Below are 18390 nucleotides of genomic sequence, written 5' to 3' on the forward strand. Positions count from 1 at the left end.
CCTGTAGTACAGAGTGTGAGGGTTCTCCTGTGATTGCCAAATAGTTTGGCGAAATTTGGACCAGTAACTTTCACTGTCAAGCCCCACCCTTTCTAATGTGGTTTTCTTGATCTCTTTATAGGGGAGAGTACCACTAGGATTGATTGCTTGATATGTAGCTTGTAGATGCCCAGTCAATAGAGGGGCGATATACTGTCCCCATTTGTCCTCCGGCCAACTTGCAGTGCTTGCCACTCTTTCAAAATTGAGAAAAAAGGAATACGGAGCTTCCTGGTCCTGATATTTTTATAAGACGCTGCTAGGTACATTGGGATGCACCTTTGTGTGGGCTATGGTGTTGGTAAGCTTTCCTAGGGCGGTTTCATGGACCAGTTGATTGTTTGCCATGATTGTGGTTTGGCTCTTAAGGGCAGTCTGTAGGGCCTCGCGTTCCTCTCTTGCTTCCTTCATTTGTTGCTCCCACATCAGTTGTAAGTGACGTTGTCCCTCCGCTAACTGTGCAATAACGTCCACCCTGGTGGGCTTTTCCTCCATTATGGAGTTTTTCCAGAAATCCCACTTCTGACCTACCTTCTACCTTACCTTATGTTGTCATATCGTTCCAGTTGCTCCCTTGCCCCTTCAGTGACCTGTGAATGGTCTATGCATCTACAGATTTACATACAAACATTTCAGTCCCTTACCATTTCTTTTGCTATATCTACTAGGTCCTCCCAGTTTTCACTGGAATTAGGACCTTTGCTTCCACTAACTCCTGTGAAAGGTGTATATGAATTTAGGCACTAGGACTAAAATGCAAACACAATACCATTACGACCAATACCGTCATGCCCTCCCTCAACCTCAGATACTGCAGATTTAACTTCTGAGATGACAAGCTCCTCTACTAAAAGCATAAAGTGTCCAATTCTTGATTAGTTCTCATTTATTTTGTTCCCCATGAATGAATGAAACCTTCAAACACATTGACTTGCTGTCTGCCTCCTAAAGCTGCTTAAGAATTATTTCATTTTCTTATCTTCTTCTCCCTCCCTCCCGCCCCAAGCGCCTTGAGACCTTTACGGGTGAGTAGCGCGCTCTATACATTTTTTGATTGATTGATTGATAATCTATCAAGGTTACATTAAATGTAACTCTTCTGATAATATCTCCACAAAAGCATATTATTAAAGCCTGAGGTAAATTTTAATCCAAGTGGGAACATTTTAAAGTGGCAGTGAACCTCACTTTTTCTGAGCAACAAGTAATTTGTGTGCCGAATGTGTAGCAATATGTGCATGTGAGTTCCCTTCAGAACTCTGGTGTTTAGGAAGATACCTTCTTTCAACAATGGGATGACATTTTGCAACATGGTCATTCTGAAATTTGCTTCCATTGATTTGTGTCTAGCAATCTGATGAAATTTTCTGCTGCTAGATGTCCAAGCTATATGTACTAGAGGTTTTGGTATAAGTGTAGTAACTTAAATGGCTTTGTACATGTTGCCAATCTTGAGTCTTCAAAAATCCTTGTAGCCATAGGTTGTTCCTTCCCTTCATCACTCTACTCTTAAGTTGCAAAGGCATTTCGGAGAAATGTGCCACCAAAGAGTACAGCTCCTGATCGTTTGGGAATTTATCAATATATTCCTGATTTTATTTATTTTGGGCATTGCTTCAAGAGGCTTATGTAGAGGCGGATTCTATGGGATTAGACACAGAGCACAAATTGATTAGTAAAAGACCTCAACAAATAGCCAAAATGGAATGGGATTTTAGGTTTCTTAGAGCTATTAGAGGTTGTAACTCTAACAGCAAATATTGTATGTCACAATGAAAAATGTTAAAAGACGGTAAGGTCAATCAAATTCAAGGTAGAAAAGTTCCATCATCCAGCTGCACAGGAAGTGACATCACATGATTTCCTATCACACATCTTCACATGAAGTGATATCACTCCTCTCCCCTCCCACTACTTGGTCACTGGCTGCCAGAGCCTGAATGAGAAGGTAAGCATGTCTGAGCCCATTCGCACCTAGACAACACCAAGGCCAGGAACCCTGGTCTTTCACCCTCCTGCCGTGACCATGCTACTTTCTGCACCCTCACACTGCCTTGCCACACCATACAACACCAAGCAAGTATTTACCTGTGCTTCCTGAAAGCTTCCATGCTCTTACCCACACCCAACACTCACAGCATCAACAACACCCAAAACCCAACTCTCTCACACTTACACAGTCCTGCAACCACCGACACAACACTACATATTCAGATGCATGCTCATTAACAACTACTCACTTATCAAACATGTCATAGAGATCTGGGACCTGCTTCATGACAATGCCCATGATCTGCTTTTCTTCATGGAAACTTGACTAAAGCATGCATCAGCACCTGAAATCCCCACAACCATCCCCTGGCTAAAAGATTCCCAGGCAAGACAGACTTCACATGCCCAGAGGTGGAATTGCCATCATCCACGTCAATTCCACATCAGCTGCTCCACATTCACGGCCACGTCATTCTCCAACATGGAACACTGGTCATTCAAGTTCCTCCTCATGGTCAACTCCACCCTAAGCCACACGCTCATACACAGACCACCAGGACTGCGCACCAACTTCACCAACACCATCACAGACTTCGTTGCACCATTCGCCCTCAATGCTAGCAATTACATCCTAGTCAGAGACCTGAACTTCCACCTGGAAGACTACACCGACCCCAACTCAAGAGTACTTATTGAAGACCTCGGAAGGCTGGGCCTCCCCCAAAGAGTAAAGAGATCTACTTACGTCGCAAGACATCTCTTGGACCTATTTTTACCTATTTCAGCAACATCCTTGTCGATGAGCCCACACCAGTCCCCTAGGCACACAAGAACACCAGAATCATCAACGGTAAACTCAAGATCACCACCAAAGTCATTATCATCATAGTCTCATGCTGCTATGCCCTGAAGATGCTGAGGAAAGTTTTAAATTGGCTCCCAAACAGCCCACGGAAAACTGTTACGCATGCCTTGGTCATAAGCAAGGCTGGACTATGGGAACACTCTCTAAGCCATGATCAACAAAAAACTCACCAGAAGACTCAAGACCATTCAGGACTCGTGGCCAGAATCACTCTCAAACTCCCACACTGCCCTCACATCACACCACATCAGAAGGAGCTTGAATGGCTATCCACTCACAAACTAACACAATTCAAACTCCACATCTTCTTTTTTTTATTAAATTAATTTATTATACTTAACTTGTACAACCACAACAGATAGTAGTCCAATATAATTATATTTTGCATCAGCCCATCATGATATTAGCTTAAGTTAGTCACAGGATGCATTACAGACCCATACCGACTCTCCCCATCACCAGGAATCCTAGTCTAAGCACAGTGTCTCAAGGTCTACACATTCTGTCTATCAGGCTGTGTTGGGGTTCAATCTCATCTACTGATCATGTTCAGACATCTATTTTTACATCAATGGTCCATGCGCATCAAGTTGCACTACATATTCTTGAAGAGGCCCCCAAAAGTTTCTCAGCCTGGATGAGGGTGGAAACATCTTGGCATATAGTTCAGCCAATTCAATGCACATAATGCTATCTTTCAACCAACATTTACACTTGGAGGTCCCTTTGCTGCCCCCCCTCCACATCAGGGCCACCTGTCAATCGCCCAAGAGGGATGCCATTGCCAGCAATTTCCTACAGTGCTTAAGGGTGTCTGTAACGCCTTCCAGTATTAACATCATAGGGGAGACAGAAACTGCACTGTTGTGAGAAAGTAGCCTCTTTCTAGCCTTGTTACCCCCACTTTTGGCCTGTTTGTGAGTGTATGCCAGGGTGTTTTCACTGTCTCACTGGGATCCTGCTAGCCAGGGCCCAGTGCTCATAGTGAAAACCCTATGTTTTCAGTATGTTTGTTATGTGTCACTGGGACCCTGCTAGTCAGGACCCCAGTGCTCATAAGGTTGTGGCCTATATGTGTGTGTTCCCTGTGTAGTGCCTAACTGTCTCACTGAGGCTCTGCTAACCAGACCCTCAGTGGTTATGCTCTCTCATTTCTTTCAAAATTGTCACTAACAGGCTAGTGACCATTTTTACCAATTTACATTGGCTTACTGGAACACCCTTATAATTCCCTAGTATATGGTACTAAGGTACCCAGGGTATTGGGGTTCCAGGAGATCCCTATGGGCTGCAGCATTTCTTTTGCAACCCATAGGGAGCTCTGACAATTCTTACACAGGCCTGCCACTGCAGCCTGAGTGAAATAACGTCCACGTTATTTCACAGCCATTTTACACTGCACTTAAGTAACTTATAAGTCACCTATATGTCTAATCTTTACCTGGTAAAGGTTAGGTGCAAAGTTACTTAGTGTGAGGGCACCCTGGCACTAGCCAAGGTGCCCCCACATTGTTCAGAGCCAATTCCCTGAACTTTGTGAGTGCGGGGACACCATTACACGCGTGCACTACATATAGGTCACTACCTATATGTAGCTTCACAATGGTAACTCCGAATATGGCCATGTAACATGTCTATGATCATGGAATTGCCCCCTCTATGCCATCCTGGCATAGTTGGCACAATCCCATGATCCCAGTGGTCTGTAGCACAGACCCTGGTACTGCCAAACTGCCCTTCCTGGGGTTTCACTGCAGCTGCTGCTGCTGCCAACCCCTCAGACAGGCATCTGCCCTCCTGGGGTCCAGCCAGGCCTGGCCCAGGATGGCAGAACAAAGAACTTCCACTGAGAGAGGGTGTGACACCCTCTCCCTTTGGAAAATGGTGTGAAGGCAGGGGAGGAGTAGCCTCCCCCAGCCTCTGGAAATGCTTTGTTGGGCACAGAGGTGCCCAATTCTGCATAAGCCAGTCTACACCGGTTCAGGGGACCCCTTAGCCCTGCTCTGGCGCGAAACTGGACAAAGGAAAGGGGAGTGACCACTCCCCTGACCTGCACCTCCCCTGGGAGGTGTCCAGAGCTCCTCCAGTGTGCTCCAGACCTCTGCCATCTTGAAAACAGAGGTGCTGCTGGCACACTGGACTGCTCTGAGTGGCCAGTGCCACCAGGTGACGTCAGAGACTCCTTGTGATAGGCTCCTTCAGGTGTTGCTAGCCTATCCTCTCTCCTAGGTAGCCAAACCCTCTTTTCTGGCTATTTAGGGTCTCTGTCTCTGGGGAAACTTCAGATAACGAATGCAAGAGCTCATCCGAGTTCCTCTGCATCTCTCTCTTCACCTTCTGATAAGGAATCGACTGCTGACCGCGCTGGAAGCCTGCAAAGCTGCAACATAGTAGCAAAGACGACTACTGCAACTCTGTAACGCTGATCCTGCCGCCTTCTCGACTGTTTTCCTGCTTGTGCATGCTGTGGGGGTAGTCTGCCTCCTCTCTGCACCAGAAGCTCCGAAGAAATCTCCCGTGGGTCGACGGAATCTTCCCCCTGCAACCGCAGGCACCAAAAAGCTGCATTACCGGTCTCTTGGGTCTCCTCTCAGCACGACGAGCGAGGTCCCTCGAATCCAGCGACTCTGTCCAAGTGACCCCCACAGTCCAGTGACTCTTCAGTCCAAGTTTGGTGGAGGTAAGTCCTTGCCTCACCTCGCTGGGCTGCATTGCTGGGAACCGCGACTTTGCAGCTACTCCGGCCCCTGTGCACTTCCGGCGGAAATCCTTTGTGCACAGCCAAGCCTGGGTCCACGGCACTCTAACCTGCATTGCACGACTTTCTAAGTTGGTCTCCGGCGACGTGGGACTCCTTTGTGCAACTTCGGCGAGCACCGTTTCACGCATCCTCGTAGTGCCTGTTTCTGGCACTTCTCCGGGTGCTACCGGCTTCAGAGAGGGCTCCTTGTCTTGCTCGACATCCCCTCTCTCTGCTGGTCCAATTTGCGACCTCCTGGTCCCTCCAGGGCCACAGCAGCGTCCAAAAACGCTAACCGCACGATTTGCAGCTAGCAAGGCTTGTTGGCGTTCTTTCAGTGGGAAAACACTTCTGCACGACTCTCCACGGCGAGAGGGATCCGTCCACCAAAGGGGAAGTCTCTAGCCCTTTTCGTTTCTGCAGAAACCTCAGCTTCTTCTGTCCAGTAGAAGCTTCTTTGCACCCGCAGCTGGCATTTCCTGGGCATCTGCCCATCTCCGACTTGCTTGTGACTTTTGGACTTGGTCCCCTTGTTCCACAGGTACCCTAGATTGGAAATCCACAGTTGTTGCATTGCTGGTTTGTGTCTTTCCTGCATTATTCCTCTAACACGACTTCTTTGTCCTTAGGGGAACTTTAGTGCACTTTGCACTCACTTTTCAGGGTCTTGGGAGGGTTATTTTTCTAACTCTCACTATTTTCTAATAGTCCCAGCGACCCTCTACAAGGTCACATAGGTTTGGGGTCCATTTGTGGTTCGCATTCCACTTTTGGAGTATATGGTTTGTGTTGCCCCTATCCCTATGTTTCCCCATTGCATCCTATTGTAACTATACATTGTTTGCACTGTTTTCTAAGACTATACTGCATATTTTTGCTATTGTGTATATATATCTTGTGTATATTTCCTATCCTCTCACTGAGGGTACACTCTAAGATACTTTGGCATATTGTCATAAAAATAAAGTACCTTTATTTTTAGTATAACTGTGTATTGTGTTTTCTTATGATATTGTGCATATGACACTAAGTGGTACTGTAGTAGCTTCACACATCTCCTAGTTCAGCCTAAGCTGCTCTGCTAAGCTACCATTATCTATCAGCCTAAGCTGCTAGACACCCTATACACTAATAAGGGATAACTGGGCCTGGTGCAAGGTGCAAGTACCCCTTGGTACTCACTACAAGCCAGTCCAGCCTCCTACAACTGTCTATCATTGTGTCACGTGCACGGCGTCATCTGGGTCTAGAACTTTGCAACCGCTTGGCATGACTACGCTAGACGGAATGAATTTGCACCAGAGGCTGCACATCTATGGCATGGGCTGTTCTTCGTCATGCTGACAGGGGTGTAATATGTCCTGTGCAGGTATTTGTAACTAATAAGCCTATATTTCCCTCTGGTTTGTGCACAAGAAAATGACCATTGCTTGCAAGTATTGTCAACGACTAGGTCTGCGGACCACTGTATATGAGCGTGTGATTCTGGTTCATACTTAGCGCAGGATACAATGCTACATACGTGGGTCACAAGACGTTTGGTGTATGGATTTATCAACAGGAAAGATACTAACTCCCAGTCAGCTGGGGCATTGGGAAATGTGGAAATTAGCCACTTAGGTTATGGTAACTTTGCATATCCAGCCTAGTGGAAGAGGTCTTAACTATAATTTCCTCCAGTGGTATGAATTTTTGATTTCGGAATAAATCCTCCATCTATCAGAGGTATTTGTGCCATACTACTTGAAACAGAGCAGAACTGTGTTCACTATGGGCATATAGGTAATGTGCAATCTCGGCCAGGGACGCAAACAGGAGGCGGTCTCCACTGAACTCCGCCAGCCATGTCAGTGCCCAGCCCGAGCACACTACCGTGTGTATCTCATGGTCTGCTGAAGTTATCGACAACAAAGTTTAGAATGGATTGGGGGGGGCGGCTCAATTAAGCCATATTACAAACCCACATGCAGAGCCCACTGGATATCATGAATGCAATGATGAGCAAATTGGACCTGTGATACTGGGTAGTAAAGCTCAGAATTCAGCCCCCCCTTTTTAATAGAGCTTTAGTAATATAGACCAGCTTATCCGTGGCTGTTTCCCCAGCCCAAGTCAGCGTAATAATGAGAGAGTGCAGTTGGGAAAAAAAAAACTGGAAAGGAGAATGGAGATTTTCTTTTGTAGATAGAGTAGTTTTAGAAGCACTACCATTTTCATCAGGGCGATCCTACCAGCAACCGATAAAGGCAACTTAATCCATTTCTGTATTAAGTCAGTAATCCCGGCAAAACAGGTCTGACTGGCCCAGCCAATCTCCCTATGGTACATTATACTTAAGTATCTGACTGGCTTGGTTGTCCAGAACAACAGGAATTTGAGCTCTGGTGTCAGTGAGGGGGACCGGTAATGACTTGTTCCAATAGATTTGAAGCCCTGACCTTCACCCATGTGCAATTATATCACGTATGACTGTGTGTAGGTTACAGGCAGGGTTTGTTATCAGGAAGAGAACTTCATCTGCATACATTGTTAATAGAACATCCAGTTTTCCAAATGGGATACACCTATGGTGGTGACGGTTTCTTAGGAGGCAGACCATTGGCTACATGACAAGGGAAATAGGAGTGGGGACAGCAGGAAAGCTTGCCTCGTCCCCATGCCAATATTAAATGGCTCAGCCAATAAGTCAGTCACACTTATCCGTGCCGTAGGGGAACTATATAGGAGTTTAATTCACTGTAAGAATGCCCTTCCGTTATTCATTCTCTTTGGCACCATAAACAGGAATCCCCATTCAATTGAATCAATCCCCTTTTCGTCATCTAAAACAGCCATCACCACCTCAAGCTTGGGGTCTATTTGATGTATAACTGCAAAGAGAGTACGCAGACGGTCCGCTATGAAGTGAAAATGGATTAACCCCGACCGGTTAAGCCATACACGGGCAGGTACTAAAACAGAAAACTACTGGCTAGAAGTTTGGTGAGTATTTTACAGACTACGTTAATGAGGGATAAGGGATGTTAGGAGCCACATTTATCTGGGGGTTTTCGGGCCTTTGGGAGAGTAATAACAATTGCCTCAGCCATCAAGTTAGGGAGAGGGCATTTCTGTAATGCCTCCTCGTAGAAAGAGAATGATCGGAATCAGGTTATCGGCATATGCTTTATAGAATTCAGCCGGGAGAATGTCGCTCCAGGGAGTGCTACCATTCTGTAACTGTAAAAGAACTCCCCCCCACCGCCCCCACACACACACAAGCTCTTCCTCTGTAATCTGCTGACATAACATCGCTCGTTAGTTTGGCGATAACCAAACCAGACGGGCATTATCTGGAAATCTATGCATGTCGTGGGGGTGGGGGGATCTCTTGCTCTGGAGCTGTATAAGTGTTTTTAGAAGGCAGTGAAGCAATCCAGTATGTCTCATTTTCCATGAAAGACCAGTCCATTCTCATTTGTGATCCCTATTGGTCTGCCTCTCAATTTGGCCTCAGCAGTGATGTAAGAGTATGTCCCGTGCATTCCCCCATACCATATATACTAGCTGTTTCATATTTGCTACAAAATGGATTTCCCTTTTAACTGCTTCTTTATATTCACAGGTTTTCGTTTGTAAAGTCTCTAACAGAGGTACTCCCCCCGATAATACCTCTCCCCTCGCGATTTTATCTCCCCCTCGAGTTTAGGCAGCTCACTCCTGACGGACTTTAGAATACCATGACGCTTTGGCAATGCATTCCCCCCGAATCACATTGTCTCAGTGGAAATCGGCCATTGTTATCCCTGCCTGGTTATGTTTGCGGGTCAAACCCCTGGTGCACTGAAGTAGCAGATATAGGACTGTATTGTGCCCTCATAGCACAGTGTGTATCCAACATATGAATGCAAGAGATTACATGTATAAAAAATTCCAGACTGTTCGGGGCGTACGATTTCACCCACCAGGGTAATAATGTATAAAGATATTGTCTCTTGGTCAGAGAGCGTGTATAAGTGATGGAAATTAGTTGATCAGTAAATTAGCATGGCCACCCCTCTGTAGTAAATCAAATAGGATGCAAAATAGCACTGGTTCCCCTAAGCCTTGGCTAGGGGTGGGTTCAGTGCGGGAGCCAAGAGCATTTCGTGAAGAAAAGCCACATTGATCTGATATCGAGTCAACTATGCCAAAACTTGGAGCGACTTTCGTGGGTTGCCGAGCACCGTAATATTTTAGAAGCAGCATCTTAGAGCCAGGTAACGGAATATGCGTGAAGGATCCTAGTCACATTGTAGGACTCAAACGGAAATACTGCACAGGGCAAGTGGTCGGTTGCAAGCTGGTCATATCGTGGGTTATCAGTTGGTCAAGCGTAATAACAAGTAACATTCCCCCCCACGACCCTCCCACACTGGGATTCAACTGCCCGTGAATGACATCCAAATATTCCCTCTCATACAACATATGTAGAGACATAAACAACATAAGCATCATATATCAATGAGGACTAATGGCACTTAGCCTCAAAGGACCAGCCACCTAAAAAATACATAGTTGGACTCTGTCCTGAACGAACCAGAGGAATGTACTACCCGGAGTCTAACAGTAGAAAAAGATATTGTGCAGTGGGCACTCAGTTCACTTGGGCCAAAGCCTGGTAGTTCTCATCTTGTACAACAAGTTAATGCGGCAGTTAGTGCACACAAGTGTGATACTGCATTGTCTATTGTCTCTTTGGTTCACTCTATATCACTGAGGCACTGCGCACATGGGCTTGAGCAGCTTGACAGGGGCGTTGCCGCAAGCTTAGTTGTGTTTGCCGATAAGCGAGGTAGCCTCATAAGGGTCTGTGATGATCTTAGTGAAAACAGTAGCCGTGCCGGATGCAACATGTATGGGACGTTCATCTCCTGCAGTTTTTTCTTTACTGGGAAGAATTTGCGACATGCGCCTAGTACACTGAGTAAACTCTGGGAAGAATTACAATGTCATTTCTTCATAAGTAATGGTGAGCTTTTCTCTCATGAGCCGTGGGATGGTGTTGCCGTCTCTGTAGTTTAAAGGTTTCGCAGTAATAGGCTGTGGAGGAGCACCTGGGACCGTTCTAAGGGCCAGTGAGCGGTGTGCTCTCTCCACCACGAACATGAAGGAGAGGGAGTCTGCCCCAAATAGCTCCCGGAATGGTTTCTCCCAGGTGTCTGATATTGCTTCTGTGGGATCGTGCCTCCAAATCTTCATTTTTCAATTAATCTTTTCCATTTCTGTCACTATCTCTTTTAGGAGTGAGCTGCGCAGTGACACATCATCCTCTACGTCTGATACTCTGTGTTCTGCCCTATCAAGGAGTAACTGCTGGCGATCCAGATATTTCTTCATATCATCTAGCTGGCAGGTGAGTGAGTCGATGTTTGAATCAATGGTGGATTGGCTAGACTTTATCTCCTGCAGAAGAGAAGCAACCTCATGGAAGGCCACGGACTCTCTCCGCTGGACCACCTCCGTCTTGGGATTCCGCATCTTGTGGCTGTCTGTGGCTTTTCCTGGCCTCAAAACTGAGCAGAGATTGCCTGTCAGGTTTGCGCATGGCAGAAGAAGTCACGTTGTGCCACATTTCCAAAGTAGGGGCCCTTCACCACAATCTAATTGAGTTCCCAGATCGGAGCTGGAAACACGCAGTAATCAACGCAGCACTATAATCCCAGGGCCCATCAACTCACTGCGCGATAGCACCCTGCCAGAAACAGATGCACCATACTTCAAGGGGCCAAGGTGCACTTGGCTGAGGGAGAACTGCCATCAAAAGGCTGGCTGATCAGTTGAAATATGGTGTGGGGGCCCCTGCAGGCATACAAGGGCCAGTGAATAGATGAGGACCCATTGGCAGGTCGAACCATATCATCAGGCGCCCCAGCGTCCTGGGAAGTGGGAATGTGCCCTCAGGCACACGTGGTGGCAGCAGGAGAGTGAAGCAGGGGGCCCTGCATGCGTCCACTAGCTCTCTCCCATACGCAGCTGGTCACTTTCTCTCTCCACGTGGTATCAGTCTTTCAGTTAAACACCTGTCTATCCACCCTCTTTCTAGAGCAGGGTTCGTACCGCACAGATACCGCCCTCTTCCCTGGGCTTCCTGGTCCTGTCTCTCTTTCGCCGAGTTTCACAGGGCCCTCACAGTGCTGGCTGTTACTGCCTCAAGAGGTGCATGTTTGGCATCCTCCGGCTCACCAGGGCCTGCTTCGCCGTGGGGGCCAGCGGTCACGTGTGGGATTTTGCCTCTCCAATACTTTTTCCCGAACCCAGATGAGTGAGGTGGAGGCGTGTCAGATCTGAAGGATATTTCTGTATGATTATCACTCCGGCCAATGAAACAGATTTACAAAGCCACCGTCTTTGTTCAGGCTCTCAAGGGTTGCCCCCCCCCCCCCCCCCCCCCCCCCACACACACACACACACACTCTTAAGGCACTACATAACACTGTCTGGGCTTAGCTCAACAATTGCATCTGATTTCACAAACCCCCTCAGACACCTCCACTCGTCTGGACTCCTATTTACACAAATTCCAAACATACAGAAAACCAGATATTATGGTGCAGCCTTCATTGCTCCTAAAGCACAGAACAACCTGCCTCTTTACATAATGGCCTCCTTCTCACTTTTCGAATTCGGCAAGAAGTTGAAGACCTGGCTTTTCAAGTAGTCCCACTAGGCCCTAAGTCTGCCTAGACCAGGGGTCTCTAACCTTTTCTTTAGTGAGCTACTTGTGATCAGTGAAAATTATTGTGAGCTACACCCACATTTCTCCTGGAGACCCCCATGCCCACCTTTGTTTACTTTGAGTGTAATTTCCATTGAGCCACATACTATGTGTGAACCAAATACTTAAAGTTTCTTTCACTTTCAATGTATCCTCTTTAAAACAATGGCTATATTTTCTCTTAGAAATGGTACAATACCTCGAGCCACTGAAAGCAGAATGCCTGCTATTTGTTAGTGCAATGCCTTTAAATGGGAGAAAATTAAAATGAAGAGTTAAAAGCATTCACACACAACATTTGCTATCAATGCTTTTTGTGTTAGTTATGCTTCAAGTTAATGTCTTCTACTTACACACCCCTTTAGCTCCTGTTGCATTGAACCACTACCCCTTAAGTAAATTTGCAAGTGAGGTCCCTTCCAACAAGAATTATTCCTTTTCACCATACAGAGAAATAATGCCCACATTTTATCATTTAAATTGAGATATTGTCCATATTCTATTTGCACCTATCTCCGGCTTCTTGAGAATGAAGGGTCTAGAGGATGTTTTACTCCACACAAAAACAGCCTTTAATTACACTTCCCAACTTAAAGCATCTTTTAAACATGATTTTTTTTCCTTACATCAGGATCAGCGATCTTTGATCTAGCTCTCAGCATAATAATTGCAGTTGTGTATTCCTCCTTGTTGGAGCCATTGCTAGGTAAAAATGGTAAGTATTTTTTTTGCGAGAGTCATAGCATTGTAGAGTCTCTTGCTTTTATATCTCTCAAGAGATAATCGTGCTGATAACTAAGGCACAATTATAGAGACAAAGTCAGGTAAAAACAAGAGGCTTAATTGAGATCCAGCTTTTAAACACGAAGATAAAAGAATCCCTTGAGTACAGTACCTTGCAAAGACAGCAAAGGAAGGCCCTGCTCAGGACTCGGATTGTGTCTTGGGCACTGCTAACAGACACAGCACTTGCCCCGTAGCCACTTCCCCATGCCAAAACTCCAGTGCTCGCCTGCTGTGAAAGCAGACAAGAGCTAGATTTGTTCAGGCCCTGTATAAGTGGCAAGCCAGAGCCCAAAACACGCTCTTGCTGCATGGACGTGCAAGGTCATTGAGCGCGGTTCTCTGCAGCGTAAGCTAGGAAACGCAGCACCTATCATGATATCATGGCAGGATTTTGGTGCTGCTAGCCTAAAACAAATAATGAAGAGGCCTGCTCTCAAAATTAAAGATCCATTCTTATAATGGAACTAAAAGTGCAACACATTGAAATGTTTGAACATACCATTTAATTACCTTTTTTCCCCCAAACCAAGGCTACCAGCTACCCAAAAAGTGTCGGCGAGCTACTGGTAGCTCGCAATCGACAGTTGGAGACACCTGGTCTAGACTCACACCTGCTCAGCCCCAGGATACCCTCCTGTGTAAAAGTGACCTCTACAAATCTCAATAACCTAACAAGTCATCACATAGTAGAGGTCTCTAAATAGCAGACCTAACAATTTGAGAAAAAAAAATTGGACGTGTGAGGAGGGGACGTCGCTCTGGAGGGGATGAGGCTTTATGCCGAGAACATCCTGAGAGGGCCTTCTGTCCCAGTCTGCTGCTCCCCCTAGACCTCCTCATTCCACCCCAGAACACGAGGTCACATGGTTGTTGAGACTGCTGGTGATGTCCTGGGGTGTTTTCACACCCCTTAAGGGACAAAAGACCAGCTGGAAATCCACTCTCTGCATTGGTTTCCAGCTCGCCTTGCTGCCACTATGTGATTTTTGGTCGTCACTGGGTGACAGTGTGAAGGCAGCCAAAATCGTGTGACACACAGTGGCACCATGTGAGTTGACAGGTCTGAAATAACATCATCACACTGTTGAGATATGTTTGATGTATGTTTTAGTAATCTGTGTTCTTTACAATAAGGACCTTGAATGGAGATACTTAATTGGCCTGACACAACAGAGGGTATTGCGACCAGACAGAAATGGAGATGGCTATATGTTCACGTGTTGAGCTTGCCACAGAGTTGTAGTGGTTGAAGTTTTGCTTTTATTGTTTTAAACTGAAATGTAATTAGTGATAAACAGTGCTCTGAAGATTGACAAGCGCAATGCAGACGTTAGTTCATATGAACAATGCATAACAGGCCAGATATATCAATAACCACCACTGTTTTGTTAGATCTAGTGTAGTGTAATCAAAAATAGAAGTGGTTCTAATTTAGATGAGAAGAGATTTATCAGAAATTTAAGATAACCTAAAGTCAGAACTGAATTTTCCCTTTAAAGTGCAGCATGTTCTCATTCATCGAGCTGAAGCCACCCATCGACACCACCGACACTGATGCAGCTGCCCGCAACTACAGGCAATGGCTCAACACCTGTGCCAATACTCTCACCCCAATCAAGAATCCCTCCAACAGACACACCGACAGAAAGGCCTTCTGGTTTACTGCCGACCTCCACGAATCTAAGCAAAGCTGGCGAAGACTCGAAAGAAAGTGGCGCAAAGATCAGACTCTGAACAACCTCACAGCCTTCAAAAATGCCATCCGCAGACACCACCAACTCATCCGAGCCGTCAAGAGAACCGCCTTCAAAGACCGAATCAACAACACACACAGCCACAAGGAGCTCTTCAACGTCGCGAAGGAACTCTCCAACCCCAGCTCCAACGCCATCCCAAGACCTCTGCGACTCCCTAGCCTCCTACTTCCAGCGCAAGATTGCAGACATCCACGACAGCTTCAGCACCCAGACCCCCCCCCAGCAACCACCAACACCACAGATTCACCTCTGACCAACCTCCTGCTCTCCTGAACCCCCGTCAACGACAACGTTGAAATCATGAACACCATCCACTCCGGTTCTCCCTTGGACCCCTGCCCTCACTACATCCTCAACAAAGCAAGCTCCGTCATCGCACCCCCAACTACAGAAGATCATTAACAGCTCCTTCGAGTCCACCACCTTCCCGGACAGCTGGAAACACACCGAGATCAACGCCCTCCTCAAAAAACCCAAGGCCGACCCAAAGGACCTCAAGAACTTCCGGCCTATCTCCCTGTTCCCCTTCCAGGCAAAAGTCATCGAGAAGGCTGTCATCAGACAACTAACCAGCTTCATCGAGGAGAACCGCACCCTAGACCCTTCCCAATCTGGATTCCTCAGCAACCACAGCACCGAAACCACCCTCATCGCCAGCTCTGACGAAATCAGAACCATCCTGGACAGCGGTGAAACCACGGCCCTCATCCTCCTGGACCTCTCAGCCGCGTTCGACACCGTCTGCCACCACACCCTACGCTCACCCTCAGCAATAGTGGAATCCGTGACAGAGCCCTGGACTGGGTCACCTCCTTTCTCACCGGCAGAACCCAGAGAGTCCGCCTCCCCCCATTCTGCTCGGAGGTCACCGAAATCATCTGCGGCGTACCCCAGGGTCTGTTGTCCCTCAGCCCGACCCTCAACGTTTACATGGCCCCCGACGGCTAACATCTCCCAATCCCACAACCTCAACATCATCTCTTACGCTGACAACACTCAGCTGATCCTCTCCCTCATCAAGGACACCGCCAAGACCTACTTCCACAAAGGAATGAAAGCCATCGCTGAATGGATGAAGAGCAGCTGCCTCAAACTCAATTCCAACAAGACGGAAGTCCTCATCTTTGGCTCCACCCCCTCCGCATAGGATGACTTCTGGTGGCCTGCCACTCTCTGAACCACTCAGACTCTCACCGACCACGCTCGCAACCTAGGATTCATCTTGGACCCCTCACTATCCATGACCCAGCAAGTCAACGCCATCTCCTCCTACTACTCCAACACCCTCTGCATGCTCCGAAAGATCTACAAATGGATACCCACCAAAACCAGAAGAACAGTCACCCAAGCCCTTGTAAGCAGCAAGCTGGACTACGGCAATGCCCTCTACGCAGAAACCACGGCCAAACTCCAGAAGAGGCTGCAACGCATCCAGAACGCCTCTGCACGCCTCACATTCTAGACATCCCCCACCACTGCCACATCACAGACCACCTGAAAAACCTGCACTGGCTCCCAGTCAACAAGAGAATCACCTTCAAACTCTTCACCCACGCTCACAAAGCACTGCACAACACCGGTCCAGAATACCTCAACAGACAACTCTCCTTCTACACCCCGACCCGGCATATCTGCCCTGCCGACCTCGGCCTCACAACTGTCCCACGCGTCCGCAGAACTACAACCAGCAGTAGATCATTCTTGCACCTTGCCGCCAAAACGTGGAATACTCTTCCCACCCACCTGCGTCAGACCAAAGACCTCCTTACCTTCAGGAAACTTCTCAAGACCTGGCTGTTCGAGCAGTAGCAGCACCTCCCCCCTTCCCTACTCAGCACCTTGAGACCCTCACAGGTGGAGTAGTGCACTTTACAAATTCCTGATTGATTGAGTGATTGAAGAAGAGAAGAGACGCGAGAGAAATTACAATTTCTTTTTTTAATTTTTTTTATGTTAGTCTATGGGCTGTCAACATGTAGGTATAATCTGAGACTTGGCGCCAAAATACCAGGACCTTGTTGGACTTTGTTAAATTTTACTAGATGACAAAGAAAGGTAAGCTGAGAAAGAGCCAAGGCAGACACAGGTAAGGGATTGAAACTAGAATTTGAACCCTGGGAATAGAAAGGCCTTCAAAGTTGGGGTGGGGGAAATTTTGCTACAAGGCAGACTACTTGATTCTTCTCCAATACTTTTTGTGTCTTCTTAATAGAAAGGGTCAGTATCTTCCGCCATGTAACCCTCTGTGAAGGTGCTGCATACAATAACATGTGCGGGTCTCATGCCTGTTCTTGAATGTGCTTGCCATTCGAAGTTACCTCACCCCAAAGGAACGAGTTCCTTACTTTTGGTAAAATTCTACTGATGAATATAATAACTCCAGCAGATTCCAATGGCATACCAGGCACCAGACCAGATCCATAAAACTTTTCTTCAGGTATGCCTCATCACCAGCCTTAGCTACTATCCCTTTTCACCTGTGGCATCTGTTCTGTCTGACTTTTTCTGCACCCACAAAAAGAAGGAACTAGATGATGAAGAGGGTTTAAAATGTGTTTACTGTAACATTTACTGGAACAAGGGTGCAATATGTAATGTTAGCATGTGTACAATGTCTATTTCCTTCACCAACTTATCATCTGACATGATTCTCAACATACATGTATAAATATTAATGATTACCAGTGATAAGTGGAAAACATTATACATTAAAAAACACAATGCACAATATGCTGACTAGTGTACTGACCTTCTTTGGTGGATGCAGCAGACGCAAAGACAAAAGCCCATTTGGTAGCAGAAGCAGTGCCACGGGGAACAACATTATTCCAGTAAGTACCTAAAAGAATGATCAATCAAGAAGTAAATAAAATAAAGTACACTATAAACTAGAAGCACTGTGTTATAATAAACAACTAAGAGCTGAGTGTGGAATGAAGGTTAGAAGGATTATCACTGAAATGGTGGGAACTGTTGACTCAAGGCAGGTAGGAGAATGAATATTGATTAGTTGCTTGTGTACATTTCAGAATCTACACTAAAAGTGGTCCTAGCAACCAAGACAGTCTCATTTTTAGGTCAAGTGTGCAAGCCCTCTGACCTGTTGTAATCTATCTGCGGGCTTTTAACCATGCCCACTGCAAGCCCATCACTATCACTTGTTCGTGGGCTTACCTTTCAAAAATCCTTTGTTATCATTGGTAAATGCTTTATGTTTGTCCCTACTTGGGGCAGTTTGGTTACCGCCTTGGACATCGACCCTGATACATGGATAATTGCACAATTCCCGATACCTTTGCGAGCGAACTTCTTTTTCCTTTTGTGTCTCTCCTCCACACTCATACTCATGGTGTCCATGGCGCTTTGAATAGGCTCGCTTATGTCAACTATTTTACTTTTCATTTTTAATTTAAGTGGCAAAAAAAGTCCCGTTAATAATTTAAAACATTAACAGCTCTAACTCAAGCAAACGCGA

At 46.5% G+C, this 18390-nt stretch overlaps 1 protein-coding gene across 1 annotated transcript in view; it reads right to left on the reverse strand.

Moving 5' to 3' along the window:
• Window positions 1-18390, reverse strand: part of TECPR2 (tectonin beta-propeller repeat containing 2) — a 657145-nt gene that overhangs the window by 184023 nt on the left and 454732 nt on the right. The window contains exon 16 of the mRNA XM_069207305.1: window positions 17665-17754. Coding sequence (XP_069063406.1) covers window positions 17665-17754 — 90 coding nt within the window. The remainder of the gene's footprint in view (window positions 1-17664; window positions 17755-18390) is intronic.

The sequence above is a fragment of the Pleurodeles waltl genome, chromosome 9, assembly GCF_031143425.1.
Source record: "Pleurodeles waltl isolate 20211129_DDA chromosome 9, aPleWal1.hap1.20221129, whole genome shotgun sequence".
NCBI classification, from domain to species: domain Eukaryota; kingdom Metazoa; phylum Chordata; class Amphibia; order Caudata; family Salamandridae; genus Pleurodeles; species Pleurodeles waltl.